General features: G+C 34.5%; 1 protein-coding gene across 3 annotated transcripts in view; it reads left to right on the forward strand.

Moving 5' to 3' along the window:
* CYLC1 (cylicin 1) overlaps nucleotides 1-26,030 on the forward strand; it is a 58,422-nt gene that overhangs the window by 25,576 nt on the left and 6,816 nt on the right. The window contains exons 3-6 of one of the 3 annotated variants that reach the window (XM_029930447.1): nucleotides 1,962-2,028; nucleotides 6,119-6,159; nucleotides 8,095-8,213; nucleotides 9,706-11,289. In XM_029930447.1, coding sequence (XP_029786307.1) covers nucleotides 2,021-2,028; nucleotides 6,119-6,159; nucleotides 8,095-8,213; nucleotides 9,706-11,289 — 1,752 coding nt within the window. In that variant the 5' untranslated portion in view covers nucleotides 1,962-2,020. The remainder of the gene's footprint in view (nucleotides 1-1,961; nucleotides 2,029-6,118; nucleotides 6,160-8,094; nucleotides 8,214-9,705; nucleotides 11,290-26,030) is intronic. The other 2 variants (XM_029930446.1, XM_029930448.1) reach the window with 2 other exon arrangements.

Consider the following 26,030-nt stretch of genomic DNA (forward strand, 5'->3'; position numbering starts at 1 on the left):
GCTTTTAGCTATTATATCTTTAAATAAATTCTTTACCCCCTCTTCTCTTGCTTCTCTTTTTGGGATCCGTATAATGCAAAGGTTATTACACCGAATGGTGTTGCTGAGTCCCCTCAATACTTTTCTTTTTTCTCTGTCTCTGCTTGAATACTTTGTCATTACTCTGTCTTACAGATCCTTTATTCTGATTTCTATAATCTATTATTGATTCCATTTTGTGTACTTTTAATTTCAGTTATGGAATTCTTCATCTTAGTTGTTTTGTAATGGTTTCTATTGCTTTATATCACTGAAGTTCTCCATTTTTTCTCAAGTACTGTGAGTATCTTTATGACCATTATTTTAAATTCTTTATCAGTAATATTACTTACATATATTTCATTTACTCTCCTGTTGTGATTTTGTCCTATTTTTTCACTTGGGACATATTTCTCTATCTCCTCATTTTGTTTAACTTCCTATGTCTGTTTCAAAGTCTTAAGAAAGTCATCTACCTCTCTTACTCTTGAAAGTAGTGGTCTTATGAATGAGAAATCCTTTAGTATCAGCAGTGCAATATTCTCTGGTTGCCAGAAACTCAAGCTTCAGAGGTGTCTCCTGTGTTGATTCAAGTGACCTACTGTTGTGGTTGAACCACATTTACCTCCAGTCCAATAATCTGCAATGGCTCTCTTTGCCTTGGTGGGGAATATTTGGTGCCTGTGCTGTTAATGGGCCACTCTGGGCCTGCTTTGGGATTAAGTTGAGTCAGACTAGGCCTTTGACAGAGATTTAGTGGCACTGAACTGCAACATACTTTTCCTGTGTTGTCCCCTGATAAACTTTTATTGGTGGGCAAGGCCTTCAGTCAGACCTGATGTCTGTTCCCAGCGCACTTCTTGAGTCACCGTTGAATTTGTGTGTGTAGTTATCTTCCCCTCTTGGCAGGCCAGGAATCACTTTGGAAAGATGCTGGCTCCTGTTGAAGCTGCTTTTACCATTGCTTTGGATGGGCTGTGGGCAAGGGTATATTGGAAGCAGAAGATCCACAGGAGAACATGTGGTCTGGAAGCACAGTGCCAGCAAGTTCTGCACACTTTTGCTGCTAGAGGAGGCTGCATCTACCTGGAAAAACTCTTGCTGAAGCTTAGATAGCAGGAATGTTTCTGCAAGAGCTCATAATAGGGTTGGGGAAGACTATTAGCAAATGATATGGAAAGAGTATGTACTCTACTGGTTTCTGCTGTTGTCCTTGTATCTAAGTTAGGGGGTGGGGGAAGGAAATGGTACTTGTCAGTTCTTTTGTTCTTGGAGAAGTTCCTGCAAAGACCCCTGGCCCTCCATCACATGCTCTGAGATTAGTAAATAAATTTCCTTCCTGCACACTCCAAGTGTTTTGTTTTCTTTTTTTAAGAGGCTTGATTCTCTTTTTTTTATGTTTTTTATTTATTTTTGAGAGACAGAGAGAGACAGTGAGAGCAGGGGAGGGTCAGAGAGAGAGGAAAACCCAGAATCTGAAGCAGGCTCAAGGCTCTGAGCTAGTTGTCACCCACGAACCATGAGATCATGACCTGAGCCGAAGTCGGGTGCTTAACCAACTGAGCCACCCGGGGGCCCCACTCCAACTGTTTTCAAAGCCGTTGCATCTATAATGCATCTCAACAAGGTTGTTTGTTGTGCTGTATCTTTAGTGGCAGGGACTCTGCCTTCCTAGCTCTCTCAGAACTGAGCTCCTGGTTTCTTATTTGTTTGTTTCAATTTTTTATTAAAATTATAGTTAGTCAATATGCACTGTAATATTAGTATCAGGAGCAGAATTTAGTGCTTCATCTTTAATACCCATCACCCATATAGACCACCCTCCTGCCTACCTCTCCTCCAGCAAACCATTTTATTCTCTATAGTTAAGAGTATGTTTTATGGTTTGCCTCTCTCTCTCTCTCTCTCTCTCTCTCTCATATTTTTATTCTTTTGTTCCCCAGGTATTGAAAGTTCCAGTAATTCCCCCTGATTGTTAAGCTTCTCTGGTTGTCAAAGCCAAATGTTATGGTAATTTGTCTTCCCTGTGTGGGCCCCCTTATACCTGGGGGTACCTGGGGTAGATTCTGGTCTTCAGTTATCCGCCCAAGATACTTTTGTTTGTACAGTTATGGGTGCCTTCACTTTTACCCACTTTAGTTTAAACTATTCTGCTAAGGCACCCTCTGCATGGAGAGCTCAGGGACCTCCTCACTGCACATTATATCAGCTCCAGCCACTGTGCCAGGCACTTCCTGCACAGAGGGCCCCAAAACACCATGTTTTATGCCCATTTCAGCTTTAGCTCTCTTACTACAGTGACCTCAGTGTGTAGAATGTTGTGAAACCCCTGCCGGCATACACTTCACTTTTAGTTGTCCTGACAGGATTCCCATTACATGTCTTCATCTCCAAGACTCTCAGTCTATGGCAACTCTAGCTCTAGCCAGCCAGAAAAAGTCACCAACCACACAGTCTACATAGAGGACAACCATATACAGGACCATTCTTTCAGTTTCGAAAAAGTCACTGTTCTGCCTAATATATAGAAACAAACACAGAAATTCAAACAAATGAAAAGATAGAAGATTATTCTCTGAAAGAAAGAAAGAAGGAAAGAAAAAAAACAAAGAAAAGAAAGAAAAAACTTCATAAAAACAACTAAATGAAATAAGCATAAACAATATGCCTGATAAAGTAAAGTAATGATTATAAAGATGTCAGGCTGGAGAAAAGAGTAGAATAACTCAATGAGACCTTCAATAAAGAGACACAAAATATATAATATACCCTAGGCAAAAGACTGTCTCTTCAATAAGTAGTGCTGAGAGAACTGGAAAGCTACATGTAAAGGAATGAAACAGGATCACCTTTTAACAGAAACATAAAAATAACTCAACATGGATTAAAGACCTAAAAATATGAGACCTGAAATCATCATAATCCAAGAAGATAATATAGGCAATAATTACTCATAATACAAGCAATAAGTTCTCTTAAATCAATCATAGCAATATTTTTCTAGGTATGTTTCCTAAGGCAAGGGGAGCAAAAGCAAAGGTAAATTTTGAGACTTCATCAAAATAAAAAAGTTTTGGCACAGCAAAGGAAAGTATCAGCAAAACAAAACAGCAACCTACTGAACGTGAGAAGACATTTGCAAATGATATACCTGATAAAGGGTTAATATTGAAAACATATAAAAATCGTATACAACCCAAACTAAAAAATCAAGCAATCTGATTGAAAAAAATAGAGGGGACTTGAATAACCTTTTATTTTTTTTTATTTAAATTCAAGTGCATTAACATACAGGATTGTCATGGCTTCAGAAGAACCCAGTGATTTATCTCTTACATATGACACCCAGTGTTCATCCAAAAAAGTGCTCTCCTTAGTACCCATCACCCATTTAATCCATCCCTCCACCCACCTCCTCTCCAGTTCTCTGTATTTGAGTCTCTTACGACTTGCTTCCCTCTGTGTTTTTTGTCTTATTTGTTCTTTCCTTACCAATGTTTCAAAGAAGACATTCACATGGACAAGAGACACATTAATAGATGCTCAACATCACTAATAATCACTGAAATGCAAATCAAACCCACAATGAGATATCACTTTATAACTTTAAAATGGTTAAAAGACAAGAAATAACATTAGATATGACAAGAGAGAACGTGATGAAAAAAGGAATCCTTCTTTGTATATTCTCAGTGGAAATGTAAATTGGTATGGCCACTGTGGAAAACAGTATGGAGGTTCCTGAAGAAAATTAAAAATTAAAATACCCTATGGTCAAATCATTTTACTGCTGGGTATTTACACAAAGAAAACAAAAATAATAATTCACAAAGACATATGCACCCTTAGGCTTATTGAAGCTTTGTTTACAATAGCCAAGATGTGGAAGCCACTAACTTTCCCATGAATAGATAAATGGATAAGGAAATTGTGTATACACGTGCAGTGGAATATTATGCAACCATTAGAAAGGATGAAATTTTATTTTATTTTTTAAACAAATTTTTAATGTTTGTTTATTGTTGAGAGAGAGAGAGAGAGAGAGAGAGAGAGAAAGTACAAGCGGGAGAGGAGCAGAGAGAAAAGGAGACACAAAATCTGAAGCAGGCTCCAAACTCTGAGCTGTCAGCACAGATCCCAACTTGGAGATTGAACTCATGAACCATGAGATCATGACCTGGTCTGAACTCGTACAATTCACCAAGAGAGCCACCCAGGTGCCCCAAAAGGATGAGATTTTAGACAGCATGGATTGACTTTAAAGGTGTTATGTTAAGTGAAATAAATCAAGCTGAGAGAGTCAAATACCACATAATTTCTTTCATAAGTGAAATATCAAAAAGCAAAGTAATAAACGAAAGCAGAATCAGACCGATAAATGCAGAGAACTGATCATTGACATTTATGGGAATAAAAGGCATAGCATAAGGAATATAGTTAGTTATATTTTAACAGCAATGTATTGGGATGGATAGGGCTACATTTGTGAACATAACAATGTATAAACTGTTGAATCACTAGTTTGTACAACAGAAGCCAAAGTAATATTGTGTTGACTATATTCAAATTAATAAATTCCTCAAAGAGTTAATACTGAAGGCGTACCAACAATAGTATTTATTATAATCATTATCCATAGTACAAATTTAAAAAGTATTTTTAGTATATGTTTATTGATGTTTATAATGCAAAATGTGTTTGTTATTACAATATTGAATAATACATAGGAAGTATATAGTATTTTGGCATGCTTGAAATTTTATGTTATTTTTTTAAATGTGTATTTCTTTAGAGAGAACACACACACAGTTGGGGCGGAGCAGAGAAGGAGAGGTAGAGAGTGAATCCCAAGTGGACTCCAAACTCAGTGAGGAGCCTTATGTGGGGCTTGATCTCACAAATCCAATATCATGACCTGAGCTGAAATGGAGAGTTGGCAGCTCAACAGACTGAGCCACCCAGGCACCCCAAAATTTACGTTACATTTTTATTCTTTTTTTAATTGTTATATCTTTATTTTATTATGAGAGAGAGAGAGACCAAGAGCGAGCAGGGAAGGGGCAGAAAGAGAGGGAGACACAGAATCTGAAGCAGGCTCCAGGCTCTGAGCTGTCAGCACAGAGCCCGACTCGGGGCTTGAACCCACGGACTCTGAGATCATAACCTGAGCCAAAGTCGGACGCCCAACAGACTGAGCCACCCAGGTGCCCCATGTTACATTTTTATTGAAATATAGTTTACATACAATATTATATTAGTTTTAGGTGTACAGCATAGTGATTTAACAATTCTATACACTATAGAGTGCTCACCATAAATGCAGTTATCATCTGTCACTATACTACATATTAAAATATTATTGACTATATTCCTTGTGCTATACATTTCACCTCTGTTATTTATTTTATAATGGAAAGTTTGTTCCTTTTAATACTTTTCACCTAATTTGTTCATCCTACCACCTTCTTCTCCTTTGGCAACCACCAGCTTGTTCTCTGTACTTATGCATTTCTTTCTGTTTTTATGTATTCATTGTTTGGTTTTTTTTATTCCACATAATAAGCAAAATTATGTAGTATTTTTATTTCTATAATGACTTATTTCACTTCATATAATACCCTCTATGTCCATCCATGTTGCTGCAAATGGAAATATTTAATTGTTTTTTGGTTGACTATATACAGTACATCTTTAGTCATTCATCTGTGCATGGACAGTTAGATTGTTTCCATATCTTGGCTATTGTAAAGAAAGCTGCACTAAACATAGTGGTTCATATATCTTTTTGAAATAATGTTTTGTTTTCCTCACGTAAATACCCAAAAGTGGAATTACTGGATGATATGTTACTTCTATTTTTAGATATTATAGGAACCTCCATACTGTTTTCCATAGTGGTCACACCAGCTTACATTCCTATCCACAGTGCGCAAATATTTCCTTGTCTCCACATCCTCAAAAACACGTAATTTTTTGTCTTTTTAATACTAAGCATTCTCACTGGTATATTGTACTGTAGTGTTATAATTATTGATGTATTACTACTATTACTTATTATTAACTATAGCACAAATTTAATTGAAGCTTTTTTTTTAAACAGGCGAGAAGTAAACATCAGAATGTATGATAATTCCATATCAAGTAAGAATAGACCCTTTGAAGTTCAATATTACTTAGATCATATTCAAAATTCTTCTGGTGACAGATAACTTTTGTTTTGGGGAACCAATAACCATTCAAGGTGGTAAAGTATAAAGTGCCCTGATTTTTTCTTAAAATTAAAAAAACCTATATGTGTGTGTATATGTATATGTATGGTTTGAAATGTATGTGTTTTAAAAGCATTTCTGACCTTGATGTGGGTTTGTACTAGCTATTTTAAAAGAAAATATTGGGATGCTTGGGTGGCTCAGTCAGTTAAGTGTCTGACTCTTTATTTCAGTTTAGGTTTTTATCTCATGGTTTGTGGGATCAAGCCCCATGTTGTGTTTTCTGCTAATATAACACAACCTGCATGGGATTTTCTCTCTCTCTCTCTCTCTCTCTCTCTCTCTCTCTCTCTCTCTCTCTCTCTCTCTCTCTCTCTCTCCCTCTCTCTCTCACCTTCTCTAAATAAATAAATAAACAAAAAGGAAATATTTAGTTTGTTCTTCCTCATTTTAACAACCAATCTTATTTGCATAAATTTCCTTTTGTTTAAAAATAAAAATTACAAAACCCAAAGTAGAAAAGAAATATATACTCAAAATGATGAAAGTGGACATACAATTTTGTTGAACAGCCAAAACATAAGGAAAGTTCTTCTTATATATTGAACTGAAATCTGCCTGCACTGATCTAATTTTTACCCACTGGATCTAGTTCTCCCCTCAGGAAATATATATAAAAAGTCTCTAACATTGTGATCAAGACCATGGGCTCTGAAGCAAACTATCTGTCTTTGAATCTTAGCTCATCCACTTTATGAGTCTTGGCAAGCAATTTAACCTCTCTCAGTGCTTCATTTTTGTATGTCTATAAAATGGAAGCAATTATAAACTATATTATCGAATTCAAAGGGTTGTTGTGTAAATCAAAACTGTTTAAAACAGTCTGACAAATAGTAAGCACTATATGCGTTAGTAGTTGCAGTTATATTGTTACTATTACAACTACAGTTTCATATCACAGTTCTTTAAATATTTGAATATAGTTATAACATCTCTCATTAGTCTTCTTATCTCCAGGAAAACTATCCTGTGTTACCTCACCATTTCTTCTTTTGATGCTAGACTATCCAGATAGTTTTATCAATTTATTCTAGATGCTTCAAGGGTGTATTTATCATTCTGTAGATAGGTTTCCTTAAACTAAATTCAGTATTTGGGTTTTTGGTTCTAATATTTTGTGGCTTGGATGTCATTGGGGTCAGAGACTTCCTAAAATATATGATCAGATTTAATCAATATAGACTTTAGGGACTACTTTATGCTATGCATTGTGATATTATGGGAATTATAGAAGTCACATTGTCTGCAAGATAACCAAAATGACATAAAGAAAATAAGTCAAACTACAGAAGATGATGTTTGAAAGGTAAACAGCAAATTTTTCTCTATTTTCCATCCCTACTTATTGTATTATACTAACTATTATGATTAAAGTAAAAATTGTGAAAACCAATTTAAATCAGAAGATAAACTTACAAGTATAATTTTACACATAATTTAGTGAAAAATGGGGAAATCACTTTTTTTCCATAATCGATATGCAAATAAACCAAAGAATCCAGGAAGGGAAGCTGTATTTTGAGTTATAACTTAGTTTAACTTAAATGATACATTTCTTTTTTTAATTTTTTATTATTTATTTTTTATTATTCTTTTTTTATTTATTTTTTTCTGTTTATTTTTTTAACATATGCAATTATTTTCCATCGTTTACACTACAGTAGTTACAATTACAGTCCAAACAGAAAAGCAAGGTAAAAACTCAAATCCCCAACTTTTATTTGATATATTTCTTACTCAATAATATCTCAGTACTGATGGAAGTCTAGCTATTAACTAACTTGTGCATTGTCCTCATTCATTTTAGTCAGTGAATCAAGCAAAAAATTATGGAATCAAAATTACTTTACTTTGACATTTCCCAAACCACTCCAGCCAGGTAGAAAAAAGAGATCAAGACCTTCAGAATTACAAATCTCAGTTCCCGTAAGTATTGAAAATGTCATTTTTAACTAAATCTAAGATTATACAGTATACAAATTTAAATAAAAATATATAATTTGAACTTTAATTCCTTTTGGAAGCAGATATTTCAAATTTATAATTCCCTGTACAACAAATTACCTCCATCTGTTTCAGATATACTTGTATTTAGACATAATTCTCCTTTTCAAAGGCATTGTATAGCTGATTGGCAATGAAAGCTACAAAACCTAATGCTGCAACTGGTGAGATCTCTCAGGAAATGTTTACTAGCTACAAAAAAATTTTTTTAATTTGAATCTTAGAACATGAGCCAATATTGATAGGTTTCAGGACCTCTCCATTTTCTTTAAATCTGGCACTCAGGATATTAGATACAGGGACATTCATGCTTTTACCTCTTTTATAGAAAGTGTCAATACCTTATTAGTTAGGAAAAGGAAAAACTAGCTTACAGAGGTCACCCATATAGATATTGAAATATGTTTCAAAAACATCACTCAAATCAGAGTTACAATCAATGGATTTATTTGAGTGTCACTTCTACATCTATATTGATCCAAGTTTCATGCTTCTCTTTATGGTATTCCTTTAATTTCATATGACTGTTTCATTGGTGAAGTCCCTACAGAACAGTTAAAGGAAAATAAGAGCTAAATGCAAAATTATTGTATCAGACCACTATGAAAACCAGATTTGACAGATTCGGGGCTAGAATTTAAAAAACAAATACAGTACCACTACACAAATTAATTAGATAAAAAAAATTTTTTATTGTATGTCCTTGTTTGGGTAAACAATTCACACCAGGGCTCTCAGTCTCTTGTTTTGATCAGAGACCTTGAAAGGAGGAGTACAAAGTGAGACGAAAGCCTGAAGTCTATGGTTATCATAAGAATTGGCATGACAATCTTTATGGGAATCAGCTTATTTTTGAGCTAATTTACGGATGAAAGGTGCACAAAATGTTTCAAATGATTTCTCCTATACAGGGATTGAAATGGAGCCCACTATCAATTGTGAGGATGGGCCCTTAAATGTCATAGATCATTATGGGCCTGCTCCAATCCCTATATAAGTCATTGATAAAATCCTAACATTTATTCTAAAGTCATTTTATTTCTAATATCGAGTTATCTCACATACATAACACACAGAGAATGTTGATTTTTTTCCATTTGAACTAGATGGTTAATAAAAAGCTAGCCTATTTTCATGTTTCAATATTAAAAAGATATAACTCATTCAGGGCACCTGGGTGAGCTAAGTCGGTTAAGAGTCTGACTGATTGATTTTTGGCTCAGGTCATGATCTCATGGTTGTGTGATTGAGCCATGTATTGCGCTCTGTGCTTGTCATGAAGCCTGCTAGAGATTCTCTCTCTCCTTCTCCCTCTGCTCCATCCCCACTTGCTCTCTTTCTCTCTCTGAAAAAATATACATATATGTAAAATTCATTCAAAAGTGCTTAAAATTATTCTAACTAATCTTTTCAGAGACATGAAAAAAGAAAATTAAAGGAAGTTGAGAAGCCAGCTCATATAAGGCATTCTTTAAAAAAAAAATACAAAAGGCCATCTGTTAATTTAACAGTAAGGAGACAGGCTCCATTCAGAAATCCTTATACTCCTAAAAACTATCCTGAAAATGGAGAATCCAAAAAGTCAAAAGATGACAAAAACGGAAGAACTTTGCAAAGAATTTCCAAGGAAAACAAAGAATCCAAAACAGTAAACAATGAGGAACCTGAAAGAGGAAATAAAACAGGTAAAAGCCTATCAAAATTATCATATAAAAGTGAACTATCTGAAGACTCAAAGTCGAAATTGGAAACAAATCCAGAATCCAGAGATTTTAAGACAGTCTCAATGGATCCAAAAAATGATAAGAGAGATTCAAAGAATTATAAGGAGACAGATAATGAATACCTATGTGCAAAGAAACATTCCAAGGACTCCAAAAGCAATTCTGATGTCCAATCACAGGCTTGCTTAAAAAATAGTTTAAATATGGATTTCATATTGTATTTTGAGGAGTCTGGTACTGAATCCATAAAATTGGATATATGGTTAAATAATTACTCTCAGAATAATTCAAAGAAGTCTTCAAAGAAGGACACAAAAAAGGATGCAAAGAAGAGCTCTGATGCTGAATCTGCAGATTCAAAAGATGCAAAGAAAAATGCAAAGAAATATAAGAAAAGTACCAAAACAGACAGCAAGAAGAAAGATGCAAAGAAATACACAGAGTCTACTGATGCAGAATCTGTAGAAACAAAGGAAGGAAAGAAAGATTCAAAGAAGGCTAAGAAAGATTCAATGAAAAATTATAAGAAAAAAGATACAAAGAAGGATGCAGTGTATACTGATGCTGAATCTGAGTCTGAACTGGAGACAAAAAATTGGAAGAAAGGTGAAAAGCAGGTTAAGAAAGATTCAAAGAAAAATGACAAGAAAATGCCCACCAAGAAGGATGTGGTGTCTACTGATGCTGATTCTGAATCTGAATGGGGTTCAAAAAAGGGTAAAAAAGATGTAAAAAGGGATAAGAGAAGTTCAAAGAAAGATTACAGAAGTAAGTCTGCAATGAAGTCTGAAGAGTCTACTGAAACTGAATCTGATTGGGAGTCAAAGAAAGATAAGTATGATTCAAAGAAAGCTAACAGAGATTCGAAGAAAGATGCCAAGAAACAGGATGCAGGGAAAAGTATAGAGTCTACTGATGCTGAATCTGATGAGTCTTTCAAGAAAGACTCAAAGAAATCATTCAAAAGTTCAGATGCTGAATGTGAAGACTTACTATGTAAACTTGAGGCTAAAAAGAAAAGACTTGATGAATCAGATGCCACATCTACAGATTCAAAGAAGGAAGCCCTAGAACTAAAGAGAGAAATCAAAATTTCATCCAAAAAGACTACATTCAAAGGAAAAGAGGGGGAAGTAGGTATAGGCAGAGTTCCCCCATCAAGAGAAAAACCACCACTACTTTCTTGTGAGCCTTTACTACCATCAACCAAGGTCAAACGTTCCTGTCAGTGCAACATGCCTCCTCCACCTCTAAAACCAAGATATGCTCCTTTGGTATGTTTACTGTGATTTGTTTTTAGAAAAAAAAATGAACTACAATGAAAAATGTTTTAAAGCTTTGAATTTATATTTTCCTTAAGAATAGTTCAATTTTACTGGGATATTGATAAGTTAGAGACTAACACATAAGAGAGAGAGTACTTCAAAAGGACTCAAAAGAGTTGAAAAACAAATGTCAAAAAGTTAAGAATAATACTTACCCTGGAACAGAGAACTGGCTTGTAACTTAAGGAAACGTTTCAAAATTTTTTAATGTTTATTCATTATTGGGAGACAGAGACAAAGCGCAAGTGGCGGAGGGACAAAGAGAGAGGGGGACACAGAATCTGAAGCAGACTCCAGGCTCTGAGCTGTCAGCATAGAACCTGATGAGGGGTTCAAACTCACCAACCACGATATCATGACCTGAGCCAGTCAGATGCTTGACCGACTGAGCCATTCAGGTGCCCCAGGAAACATTTAAATTTATTTGTAAAGAATATTACAAGAGTGGCTAACTTCTATTGTTAAAAAAAATAAAAATTGAAAATTGACTAAAACGTCTACAGTGACAAATTTTAATGAGATATAAAGACATTTCCTAAGAAGTTGCTAAATATAGTAAAAACTAAAAAAAAAAAAAAAAGCCCTATTCATAGCAGGGTAAAAACATAACATACAAGGATTCAAATATACAATTAAGTTATTTAATTTATATCTGAACTAAACTTATTTATAATTCATCATTGTTACTAATAATCAGGAAAAAAGTTAACTTGCTAGGATTAACTAGATCCCTCTGGTTTATAACAGTCTTTTTCAGGTTAATTCGCTGTTTTGGGGAGTAAATACTATGTAAATTTAGTTTCTTTTCTCTCCTTCAGGAGATCATCTCTTCCATCCCCCTTCCTCCAAAATCTTGCTGTAAGGGGAAGCTTAAGTAAACATCTCAGTTTGAATGTAGGGTCACCTCTTCCCCATGTTGTCCACCATTTCTGGTTCTTTCTGGACTTTGGTTGGGGTGTAATTCATTTGCATGGTTTCTGGGCATCAGCCTAGGTGCTCTGCCTTCACATGTTTATTCTCAATTCTCAGTATGATAGAGCTGATGTTCTCTGTCGTGCTAAATTCAGAGCACATGTAGATGTTGCTGAGTCTTAAACTTGAGCTTCTCATATTAATTAAATATTCATTTTATTTAAATTTTCCCTTCCTCCTCTTCCTGTTTTCCTACTCTTATTTCTTTTCAAATGGCTTCTACTTCCTCTTCTCATCTTGTGGGGATTTTCCTTTACCTTCTATTCCAAGTTTTTTCTATCCTTGGTTTTTAATAAAATTTTATGTCTAGATCTCCGTTTGTCTCTTCTTATATTTTCCTATTTTTATTTAGAAATCTTCAAAAAAAAAACCTGTCAGAAATCCTGGATTTTAAGTCCATTTTTCTCCAAGCTGAAACTTGAAACTAATTCATGATTTCTTTGGTAAAGGGCAAGTCTTGGAGGTTGAATCAATGGGTGAGTGGCCACTAGCACAAGACTTAAAAGAAATGAGAATGTGTTGGTGGCTAAATTTTAAAGTAAATCAATAAAAAAGACCTTGAAGTAACTGGATTATTTTTAATGAGTATTTTCTCATTATAAGAAAATAAGTAAAATAGAAGAAAAGCAGTTGAGGTTTTAATTGTAGAAAAAATTTTTCAGGGTATGTTATGGGCTTGTATTCAGACTGTCTCTTTAATAAACTTCCATGTGCATAGCTACCATTTATTAAGGCTCTTCCATCTCTATCACTTTACTGAAACTGCTCTTTCCAAGATTACCAAATATCTGCTTGTGGCCAAATCCACTGGTTTATCCTCTCTCATCATATCCAACAGCATTTAAAATAGCCTCTCTCTCTTCCTAAATAAATATGCACTTTACTTCTAGGACTCTACTATCATGTTTCTTTCTACATGTAGTTTTTGCCACTCATACTGTAAACTCCTTTCCTCATCTTTGATGTTGCAATGACCCAAGATTTGGTTCCTGACCTTTTTTTTTTTAATGTTTTTTAATTTATTTTTGAGATACAGAGACAGACAGCGCAAGCAGGGAGGGTAAGAGAGAGAGGGAGATACAGAATCTGAAGCAGGCTCCAGGCTCTGAGCTAGCTGTCAGCACAGAGCCTGATGCAGGGCTTGAGCCCATGAACCGTGATGTCATGCCCTGAGCTGAATCTGGACGTTATAACCTTCCTTTGGTAAAATCATCTAATCTAATGGCTTTAAATATCATCTATGTTTTCATTATTAAAATGTCTAGCTTGACCTTTCCAGTGACATACCAATTCTTATATCTAATCATCTACCTGAAATTTTCATTGTGAACTCATCTAGGCATCTCAAATTTAACATATCTTAACAACTCTCAACCCATTCCAAAACCTATACCTCCCCAATATTCTCCATCTTAGTAAATAGTACCACCATCCACCCATTTGATCTTTTAAAATCTGCATATAATCTATGATTCATCCATTTCCTCATTTCACACATGTGATTGATCAACCAGTAAAATTTCCATACTTTACCTCCAAAATATATCCTAAATCAGTCCACTTTTCTGCATCCTAATTACTACTACTTTAATAGTTTCAATCATCATCTTTCCTGAAAGTCTACAAAAGTTACTAAGTAGTCTTGCTATCTCTATTCTCTATTGCTTCAAACCCTTATCCTGATTTTCAAATCCTACATGATCTAGACCCTACCTATTTTCCACCATCATTTTGTACTATGTTTCCCCTTTTCTTACATAATTTAGCCAAACTAGCATATTTTGTTTATTTCTTATACAGAACAAGATTGTTTTCTGGCCCAGGATTTATGTATGCTGTTTCCTCTGCTCCTCCCTAGATCTTTGCATGATCTAAACATTATAAACATTTAGTATTTCAGCCTAAATATTTTCTCTTCAGAGAAACCTTCTCTGACTACCATATATTTTGTTATCTCCTCCCCTAAGGAAGTGTCCAGTGAATCTCCCAACACTGAACCCTACTTTATTTCTCTTTATAGAACATATCTTTATTTAAAACTCGATATTTATTCATTTGTCTATTAATTATAATCACAACAAGAATTTAGGCTCCATGTAGGCAGTGAGCTTTATTTATTTTTTCATTCTTGGATCCACATTTCCAACAGCAGCACATGGGATATATTTGGTTGGTTAAGAATATGGTTTCTCTAAAGAACTGCAGATCATACGGCACTAATGGATTTTCTGACATCTGTTTTTCCAAACATTTCTATTCACACAAAATGAACAAAGAATAAGGCATATGAAAAAAACGTGGGAAGTCACAAAAGGGAACTGTGCATTCTAAGTGCAAGTCTCAAAAGGACACATATGTATTTTTTCTCATTGTTATCTGGAGAATTATAAGCAAACAGTGCAATGGGCCTTTGGTCTGTTTTAGTATGTGCTCAAAGAACTTCCCTTCCCCCCTTGAATGTTAATGATTCTCACAATAGACATAATTAGGGTTAATGCCCTGTTTCAAGATCTCCTCTGTTTATACTCCTGGTTGCAAAGAATTGACATTTTGAACTTATGTTAGTAAAGCATGTCATTATACATAACCAGGAATGAAAGAAAATAATTCAAGCATATTAATATACAGTGTTATATTAGTTTCAGGTATACAGTATAAAAAATTTTTAATTCTATATATTCTTCAGTGCTCATTAGTTAAGTGTACTTTTAATCCCCTTTATTCATTTCATCACCTCCCCTTTGAAAACCACAGTTTATTCTCTCTATATAAGGGTGTCTCTTTTGTTTGCCACTTTTATTCCATGTATTTGTTTTGTATCTTAAATTCCACATATGAGTGAAACATGGTATTTGTCTTTCTCTGATTGGGTTATGTCATTTAATATTATGTCTTCTAACCCACCTATGCTGTTACAAATGTGAAGATTTCGTTCCTTTTTATGGCTGAGTATTACTCCATTGTATAGATATACCAGTTCTTTTTTATTCATTTACCTATCAGAGGACACTGAGAATGTTACTGTATCTTGAATATTGTAAATAATGCTGCAATAAACGTTGTGGTGCATATATTATTTAAATTAGCATTTTAGTTTTCTTTGGGTAAATATCAAACTACTGAACATATGGTAATTATATTTTAATTTTTGAAGAAATATCCTTATTTTTTCCACAGTGAATATAGCAATTTGCATACCCACACAGTGTGCATGAGGAGTCCTTTTTCTCTAAATCTTTACCAAAATTTGTTATTTCTATTTTTTATTTTAGCCATTATGACAAGTGTGAGATGATATCTCACTGTTGTTTTGATTCACATTTCCTTGATGGTTAATGATGTTTAGCATATTTATATGTGGTTTTATTTTTTCTATCTGTATTTCTTCTTTGGAAAATGTCTACACATGTCTTCTGCATATTTTTATTGGATTATTTTTATATTGAATTGTATAAATTGTTTACATATTTTGGGTATTAACCCTTTACCAGATATATTATTTGCAAATATTCTCGCTCATTCATTTGGGTATAATTTTGTTTTGTTGCTATTCCCCTTCACTGTAGAGAAGTTATGCATTTTGTATAGTTCCAATAATTTAAATTTGCTCTAGTTTCCATTGCCAAAGGAGACATATCTAGAAAAAAATGTTTCTATAACTGATACCAAACAGATTATTGCTGATATTTTCTTCAAGGAGTTCTATACTTTCAGGTTTCATGTGTATGTCTCTAATCATTTTTAAGTTTATTTTTGTATATGGTGTAAGAAAGTGGTACAATTTTATTTATTTATTTATTTATTTATTTATTTATTTTTGCATATAGCTGTTTAGTTTTCTCAACACCATTTGTTGAGGAAACTGTCTCTTCCCCATGGTGTGTTCTTGCTTCTTTTGTTGAAGATTAATTGACCATGTAATCCTAGGTTTATTTCTGGGCAATCTATTCTCTTCCATTGATTTATGTGTCTCTTCTTGTGTCTGAGTTATATTGTTCTGGTTACTATAGCTTTGTAGTATATCTTGAAATCTGAGATAGTGATACCTCCAGCTTTGTTTCTCTTTCTCACAATTGCTTTGACTATTTATAGAGTCTTTTGTGATTACACACATTTTAAGATTCTTTGTTCTAGTTCTGTGAAAAATGCAATTGGTCTTTTGATAGGGATTGCGTTAAATCTGTAGATTTCTTTCAGTAGTGTAAACATATAAACAATATTTGTTCTTCTGATTCAGGAACATGGAATATTCTTCCATTTGGTTGTGTCATCTTCAATTTCTTTCATTAACGCTTTATACTTTTTGGAGTCCATGTCATTTACCACTATATATATTCCTAGATATTTAATTCTGTTTTGTGCAATATAAATAAGATTCTTCTCTCTTTAAAAAAAATGTATTCGGGTCCTTTATCCATTTTGAGTTTATTTTTGTGAATGGTGTAAGAAAGTGGTCTAATTTCATAGTGGCACTTTCTACAATAAACAAGTCATGGAAAGAGCCTAATTGTCCATCACCTGATGAATGAATAAAGAAGATATGGTATATACACACAATGGAGTACTACATGGCAATGAGAAAGAATGAAATATGGCCATTTGTAGCAAAGTGAATGGACCTCGAGGGTGTCATGCTGAGTGAAATAAGTCAGACAGAGAAGGACAGATACCATATGTTTGCACTCATAAGTCTAACAGGAGGAACCTAACAGAGGACCATAGGGAGGGGAAGGGGGAAAGAGAGTTGGGGAGAGAGGGACACAAATCATGAGAGACTATTGAATACTGAAAATGAACCGAGGCCTGAAGGGGAAGGGAGAGGGGGGAAGGGGGTGATGGTAATGGAGGGGGGGCACTTGTGGGGAGAACCACTGGGTGTTATATGGAAACAAGTTTGACAATAAACTATTATTTAATAAATAAATAAATGTTAAAAAAATATGAAATTAAAATAAATAAAAATTTAAAATTGGGTGTTCATGTATAATGGAATATTATTCGGTCATTAAAAAGAACAAAATCTTGTCATTTGCAATGACATGGATGGAGCTAGACAGTATAATGCTAAGTGAAATGAGTAAAAAAAAGACAAATATATGATTGCAGTTATATGTGGAATTTAGCAAACAAAACAAATGAACAAAGAAAAGAAATGAGAAACAAATCATGAAGCAGATTCTTAAGTATACAGAACAAACTGATAGTTACCAGAAAGGAGGTGGGTAAGGGGATGGGTGAAATAGGTGATGGGGATTAAGAAGTGCACTTGTGATGAGCACTGGGCGATGTATGGAATTGTGGACTCACTATAATGTACACGTGAAACTAATAAGAGTATGTTAACTATACTGGAATTTAAAAAGAAAGTAAGCAAGAAAAAATTATATTTAAATTCTAGTTAATTAACATACAGTGCAATATTGGTTTCAGAAGTGGAATTCCGTAATTTATCATTTTCATATAACACCCAGTGTTCATCACAAAAAGTGCCATCCTTAATATCCGTCACCCATCTAGTCCATCCCCTACCAACCTCCCTCTGTCAAACCTCAGTTTGTTCTCTATCTTGAAGAGTCTCTTAAGGTTGTTTCTCTCTCTCTCTTTTCACCCTTTGACCTATGTTCATCCATTTTGTTTCTTAAATTCCACATATGAGTGAAATCATACAGTATTCATCCTATTCTGACTGACTTATTTCATTTAGCATGATACACTGTAGCTCCACACATGTCAATATAGATGGCAAGATTTCATTCTTTGTGATGGCTGAACACACATGCACGCGCACGCACACACACACACATGCACACACATGCACACGCCTCTTCATTATCCATGCAATAGTCAATAGACATTTGGACTCTTTCCACAGTTTTTTGTTTGTTTGTTTGTTTTTTACTTTTCAATTACTATTCCCTTTATTCTGAAGAGTTAGAATAACTAAGTTATAGTTTATTATTTTTTCCATAAGCATTTTATTTTATTTTATTTTTCATTAATTTATTTTTTTAACATAACACAATTTATTTCTCTAACATAGGCAATTATTTTCCATCATTTACAATACAGCAATTACAATGACACTCCAAACAGAAAAGCAAAGTAAAAAATCAAAACCCCAACTTCTATTTCATGTAATTAGACTTATACAGAAATTAGAAGTTTCTATTTTTGATAATGTTGTTATATACATTGAGTGCATGTATCCATTCGAATCTGTACTTTTGTATCCCTTGGGTAAATACCTAATAGTGCAATTGTTGGATAGTAGGGTAGTTCTATTTTTAGTTTTTCGAAGAACCTCCATACTGTTCTCCAGAATGGCTGCACCAGATTGCATTCCTACCAACATTGCAAGAGGGTTCTCCTTTCTTCACATCCTCATCAATACTTGTTTCTCATGCTGTTCATTTTAGCCATTCTGACAGGGGTGGAGTGGGGTGGTATCTTATCATGGTTTTAATTTGTATTTCCCTGATTATGAGTGATGTTGAAAGTCTTATTTTTCTGTTACCCATCTGGAAGTCTTCTTTGGAAAAGTGTGTATTCAATTGTTCTGCCCCTTTCTTAACTGAATTATTTGTTTTGGGGAATTTAATTGTATAAGTTCTTTATATATTTTGGATACTCAACCTTTATCTGTATGTAATTTGCAAATATCTTCTATTCTGTAGGCTGTTTTTTATTTTTTTTAATTTTTAATAGTTTATTATCAAATTGGTTTCCATATAACACCCAGTGCTTCCCCCCACAAGTGCCCCCCACCATGACCATCACCCCCTCCCTCCCTTCCCCTCCCCCTTCAGTCCATGGTTCGTTTTCAGTATTCAGTAGTCTCCCATGATCTGTGTCCCTCACTCTCCTCAGCTCTCTTTCCCCCTTCCCCTCTCATGGTCCCCTGCCAGGTCTCTCCTGTTAGACCTAGGAGTGAAAACATATGGTATCTATCCTTCTCTGCCTGACTTATTTCGCTTAGCATGACACCCTCGAGGTCCATCCACTTTGCTGAAAATGGCCATATTTCATTCTTCCTCTTTGCCATATAGTACTCCATTGTATATATATATATATATCACATCTTTTTGATCCATCCCAGCAATAGCACTGCTAGGGATTTATCCAAAAGATACAGAAGTGCTGATGCATAGGAGCACATGTACCCCAATGTTCATAGCGGCACTTTCTACAATAGCAAAATCATGGAAAGAGCCTAAATGCCCATCACCTGATGTAGGTTGCTTTTTAATTTTGTTGGCTGTTTCCTTCTCTACAGAGAAATTTTTATCTTGATGAAGTCCTAATAGTTCATTTTTGCTTGTTTCCCATGCCTCTAGTGACTTGTTTAATAAGAAGTTGCTACAGTTGAAGTCAAAGAATTTGCTGCCTGTGTTCTTTTATATGATTTGGATAGTTTTTTTTTGTCTCACATCTAGGTCTTTTATCCATTTTGAATTTATTTTTGTATATTGTGTAAGAAAGTGGTTCGATTTCCTTCTGTACATTGCTGTTCAGAATTTCCAGCACCATTTGTTGAAGAGACTTTTTTTTTCCCCTTACTGGATATTCTTTCCTGCTTTATCAAATATTAGTTGACCATATACTTATAAGTGAATTTCTGGGCTTTCTATTCTGCTCCATTGATCTATGTGTCTTTTTTATGACATACCATACTGTCTTGCTGTCTACAATGTTGTATTAAGTTTGTAACCGAGAATTGTGATGCTTCTAGTTTTGTTTTTCTTGTTCAGTATTGCTTTGTCTACTCAGGGTCTTTTGTCATTCCATACAAATTTTAGAATCATTTGTTCTGGGTCTGTGAAAAATGCTGGTAGAAATTTGATAAAGATTTCATTAAATATGTATATTGATTTAGGTAACTTAGATATTTTAACAATGTTTCTTCAAGTCCTTTAACAAGGAATGAGTTTCTGTTTCTTTGTGTCCTTTTCAATGTCTTTCATAAGTGCTCTATAGTTTTCAGAGTATAGATCTTTTACTTCCTTGGTTAGGTTTATTCCTATTTATGTTATGGTTTTGGTGCAGTTGCAAATGGGATCAATTCCTTGATTTCTTTTTCTGCTGCTTCATTATTGGTTTATTGAAATGCAGTAGAGTTCTGTACATTGACTTTATATCCTGAGACTGTACTAAATTCTAGCAGAGTCTTTTAGGTTTTCAACATAGAGTATCATATCATATGCAAATAGTGAAAGTTTGACTTCCTCATTGCTTATTTGAATATCTTTTGTTTTAGTTTTCTGTTTGCTGAGGCTGACATCCAGTACTATGTTAAATATTTATGGTATGAGTGGATATCCTTGTATTGTTCCTTACCATAGAGGGAAGGTTCTCAGATTTTCCCCATAGGAGATGATATTAGCTGGGGGTCTTTAGTATATGGCCTTTATGATGTTGAAGTAAGTTCCATCTTTCCTCCTTTTTGAAATTTTTAATCAAGAATGGATGTTGTATTTTGCCTAAAGCTTTTCCTGTATTTATTTAAAAGATCATATGGTTCTTATCATTTCTTTTCCTAATGTGGTATATTGTAGTGATTGATTTGCAAATACTGAACTAGCACTGCAGCCCATGAGTAAATCCTACTTGATTATGGAGAATAATTTGTTTAATGTATTGTTGGATTCGATTTGCTAGTATCTTGTGGAAAATTTTTGTTTTCATGTTCATCAGGGTTATCTTCTTGTAATTATTTATAGTGGGGGTCTTTGGCTTGGAAACAAGGTAATGCTGGCCTCATGGAATGAATTTGGAAGTTTTCCTTCCATTTCTATTTCTTGGAACAGTTTGAGGAAAATAGGTATTAACTCTTCTTTAAATGAATGGTAGAATTCTCCTGGGAAACCATTTGGCCATAGACTATTGTCTGTTTTTGGAGATTTTTGATTACTGATTCAATTTCCTTGCTGTGTGCGGGTATGTTCAAATTTTCTATTTCTTCTTTCTTCAGTTTTGGTATTTTGTGGATTCCAGGAATTTGTTCATTTTTCCAGATTGCACAGTTTATTGGGTCAAAATTTTTCATTTTTCATAATATTCTTTAAACTTTATTGTATTTCAGTGATGCTGGATGTAATCTCTCATCATTCATTCATGATTTTATCTATTTGGATTCTTTCTTTTTTCTTTTTGATAAGTCTGGCTAGGGGGTTATCACTTTCATTAATTTATTCTAACATTAGCTCTTATTTTTGTTGATCTTTTCTAGTGTTTTTTGTTGTTGTTATTCCTGTATCATTTGTTTCTGTTCTAATCTTTATAATTACCCTTCTTCTGCTGGCTTTAGACTTTATTTTCTGTTCCTTTTCTCACTACTTTAGGTGTAAGTTAAGTTGTGTATCTGAGACTTCTCTTGCTTTTTGATGTAGGCTTGTATTACAATATACTTCCCTCTTAGGACAGTTTTTGCTGTATCCCAAAGGTTTTGGACTGCTGTGTCTTTATTTTTCGTTGATCCCATGTACTTTTAAATTTCTTCTTCACTTTCCTGGCTATGCTATTCATTCTTTAGTAGGATGCACTTAACTTCCATTTTTTTGTGTTCTTTCCAAATTTTTTCTTGTAGTGACTTCAATTTTCACAGCATTATAGTGTGAAAACATGCATGATATGATTTCAAAGGTTTTGAATTTGTTGTTACTTGCTTATGCCCTAACATATGATATATTTTAGACAGTATTCCATGTGTACTTGGTAAGAATGTGCATTCCTTGTTTTTAGATGGTGTTCTCTGAATATATCTGTTAGATGCAATGTGTCATTAAAAGCAACTATTTGCTTATTGATTTTCTGTCTGAATGATCTATCCATTGATATAAGTGGGGTGTTGAAGTCCTCTGCTATATTGCATTACCGTCATTTTCTTCCTTATATCTCTTAATAGTTGCTTTATGTATTTGGGTAGTTCGATGTTGGGGGCATATATATTTACAGTTGTTATATTTGTTGTTGGAGTCTTAGTTTTATCATTGTGTAGTATCCTTCTTTGTCTCTTGTCACAAACTTTGTATTAAAGTCTATTTTGTTCAATGTAAATATTGTTAACCTAGCTTTCTTTTACTCTTTTACCCTAGCTTTTCTTTCATTGGCACTATAAATACTTTTTTTATCCTTTCACTTTCACTGAATCTCTTGTAGGAAGCTTATGGATTGATCTTATTTTTCCATCCATTCAGTCATCCTAAGTGTTTTGATTGACACATTTATTCTATATATAATCAGATTAATTGTTGATAAGTATGTATTTATTGCCATTTTGTTACTTCTTTCATGACTGCTTTTGTAGCTCTTCTCTGTTCCTTTCTGCTTTAGCTTTCTCCCCTTGTGGTTTTCTGGTTTTCCTTAATGATATGCTTGGATTCTTTCACTCATTTATTGTATATCTAGATCATTTTTTTAATCTGTGGTTATTATTAGGTTGATATATAACATCCTATGAATATAGCAGTCTATATTAAGTTGATGGAAGTTTGAACCCATTCTAAAAGCACTAAGTCTTTACTTTTCATCATGATTTATGTATATGTGATACTTTACATTATTTTATTAGTCCTATGAATAATTTTATACATATAATTGATTTTACTGCTTTGTGCTATAACTTCCATATTGGTTTTATAAGTGACCAATCAACTATCCTTATTATGTTTGTACTTACCTGTAAATTTTTCTCTTTTCTAATATTCTTACTCCTGATATAGCCTTTCCTTTCCACTCAGAGATTCCCTTTAACATTTCTTATAAGGATCATTTAGTGGAATTTATTTAATCTTTGTTTGCAAAACTACTCTTTATCTCTTCTTCTATTTTGAATGATAGGCCTGTTGGATGGAGGATTCTTGCCTGTAGGTTTTCTTATGTCATTATTTTGAATCTATTATGTCACTTTCAATGCTTTGAAATTTCTGCTAGACAGAAAATTTTGATCCCTGTCCTATTAAGGACCAGGGCTTGGGCTGCCTTTGGCTTAAAATTGGCTCAGATACTATACTTGCTATCAGCCCATTTACCAGGCAAGGCTGTGGTCATATTGAACTGCAGGTTGCTTTTCCTGAATTTTCCCCTACGAGGCTTTTGTTGGTGATCAGGGCCCACAGGTAGACCAGATTTTTCCTCTAGTTTGTCTGTGGAGGTTGCCGTGAGCTTGAACTACAGGACTCTTTCCTTGAGCTGCCCCCATGAGGTTTTCTTGGTGGCCAAGGCTAGAAACCAGATCAGTTGTCTGCCTCAGGCTGGGGGCTGCAGTATGTTTGGTTGTCTTCTCCTATCCTTAAAGCAAGGGTCACTTTGGAGTGGTGCTGGTCACTGTTGCAAAATAAGATACAACAGGCACCACTTTAAAGGGACTCCTTCCAAGTGGGATGGGTTGGATAGCAGTGAGTCTTCAGGAGCATGTTGGGACAGGGGGTGTGATATTGACAAGGTAAGTGTCCTTCCCTACCATGGAGTCTTAAAGGATGAGACCTGGCTAAAGCCAAGAGCCTTTCAAACTGCTGCTGACTTCGTAGAATGAGTTTGGAAGTTTTCCTTCTATTTCTATTGTATGGAATAGCTTGAAAAGAATGGGTAATAACTCTGCTTTAAATGTCTGGTAGAATTCCCCTGAGAAGCCATCTGGACCTGGGCTCTTATTTTTTGGAAGATTTTTGATAACTTATTTGATTTCTTCACTCGTTATGGGTCTGTTCAGATTTTCTATCTCTTCTCGTTTGAGTTTTGGTAGTGCATGTGTGTTTAGGAATTTGTCCATTTCTTCTAGATTGTTCAGTTTGTTGGCTTATAGTTTTTCATAGTATTCTCTAATAATTACTTCTATTTCTGAGGCATTGGTTGTAACAGATCCATTTTCATTCATGAGTTTGTCTATTTTGGTGTTCTCTCTTTTCTTTCTGAGGAGCCTGGTATAGGTTTATCAATTTTGTTTCTTTTTTTCAAAAAACCAACTCTTGGTTTCATTTATCTGTTCAACTGTTTTGGGGTTGGGTTTTTATTTATTTTTTTTTTTTTGGTATTCTATCTTGTTTAATTCTGCCCTGATCTTTATTATTTATCTCCTTCTGCTGGGTTTGGGATGCTCTTGCTGTTCCCCTTTTAGTTCCTTTAGGTGCTCTGTTAGGTTTTTAATTTGCGCTTTTTCTAGTTTGTTGAAATAGGCCTGGATTGCAATATACTATCCTCTTAGGACTGCCTGTGCTTCGTCCCAGAGAGTTTGGATTGTTGTATTTTCATTTTAGTTTGTTTCCATATATTTTTTTAATTTCTTCTCTAATTGCCTGATTGGCTCAATCATTCATTAGTAGGACGGTTGTTAACCTCCACATTTTTGGAGGTTTTCCAGACTTTTTCCTGTGATTTATTTCAGGTTTCATAACATTGTGATCTGAAAGAGTGCATGGTATGATCTCAACTTGTTTATATTTATGGAGGGCTACTTCAAGCCCCCGTATGTGATCAGTTTTGGAGAATATGCTATGAGCACTCGAAAAGAAGGTGACTTCCCTAGTTTCAGGATGCAGAGTTCTAAATATATCTATCAATTCCATCTGTTCGAATGTGTCGTTCAGGTCCATTGATTCCTCAGTGATCGTCTGTCTGGTTGATCTATCCATTGCTGTAAGTGCAGTATTAAAATCCCCTGCAATTAGCACATTCTTATCATAAGATTTTTTTCTGTTTGTGATTAATTGTTTTATGTATTTGGGTGCTCCCGAATCCGGTCCAGAGATGTTTATAATTGTTAGCTCGTCCTGATGGAAAGACCCTGTAATTATTATATAATGTCCTTCTTCTTTTTTGTTACTGCCTTTACATTAAAGTCCAGTTTGTCCGATATAAATATGGCTACTTTGGCTTTCTTCGAACTACCAGTGGCATGATATATATTTCTCCATCCCTTACTTTCCATCTAGCATCTTCAGGTCTAAGATGAGTTTCTTATAGACAGCAAATAGATGGATTTTTTTTAATCCATTCTGCTGACCTGCGTCATTTGATTGGAACATTCAGTTCATTTACATTACATTTACATTAATTTAAAAATGTGAGTTTAGATTCATTATGTTCTCTGTAGAGTCATGTTTGTAGTGGTGTCTCTAGTACCTTGTATTCCTTGCAATATTTCCCTCATAGAGTCTGTCTTAGGATTTCTTGTAGGGCTGCTTTGGTGGTAATGAATTCTCTCAATTTCTGTTTATTTGGGAAAACCTTTATCCCTCCTTCTATTTTGACTGACAGGCTCGTTGGATAAATGATTCTTGGCTGCATATTTTTTCTGTTCATCACATTGAAGGTTCCCTGCCATACCTTTCCGACCTGCCAAGTTTTGTTAGATTGGTCTGTAACCACTCTGATAGGTTTCCCTTTGTATGTTATGGCCCTTTTATCCTTAGCTGCTTTCAGAATTCTCTCTTCATCTTTATATTTTGCAAGCTTCACTATGATATGTCATGCCAAATGTTGATCCAAGTTATGGCTTGGGGGAGTCCTCTGAGCCTCTTGGATTTCAATGTCTATTTCCTTCCCATATTGGGGATGTTCTCAGCTATAATTTGATCAAGCACTACTTCAGGACCTGGTTTTTTTTCTTCTTTTTCAGGAATTTCTATGATACAGATATCGTTCTATTTGATTGTATCACTCAGTTCTCAGTTCCCGAATTCTCCTTTCATGCTTCTGGATCACTTTATCTCTCTTCTTCCCTG

This window comes from Suricata suricatta, chromosome X, assembly GCF_006229205.1.
Source record: "Suricata suricatta isolate VVHF042 chromosome X, meerkat_22Aug2017_6uvM2_HiC, whole genome shotgun sequence".
NCBI lineage: Eukaryota > Metazoa > Chordata > Mammalia > Carnivora > Herpestidae > Suricata > Suricata suricatta.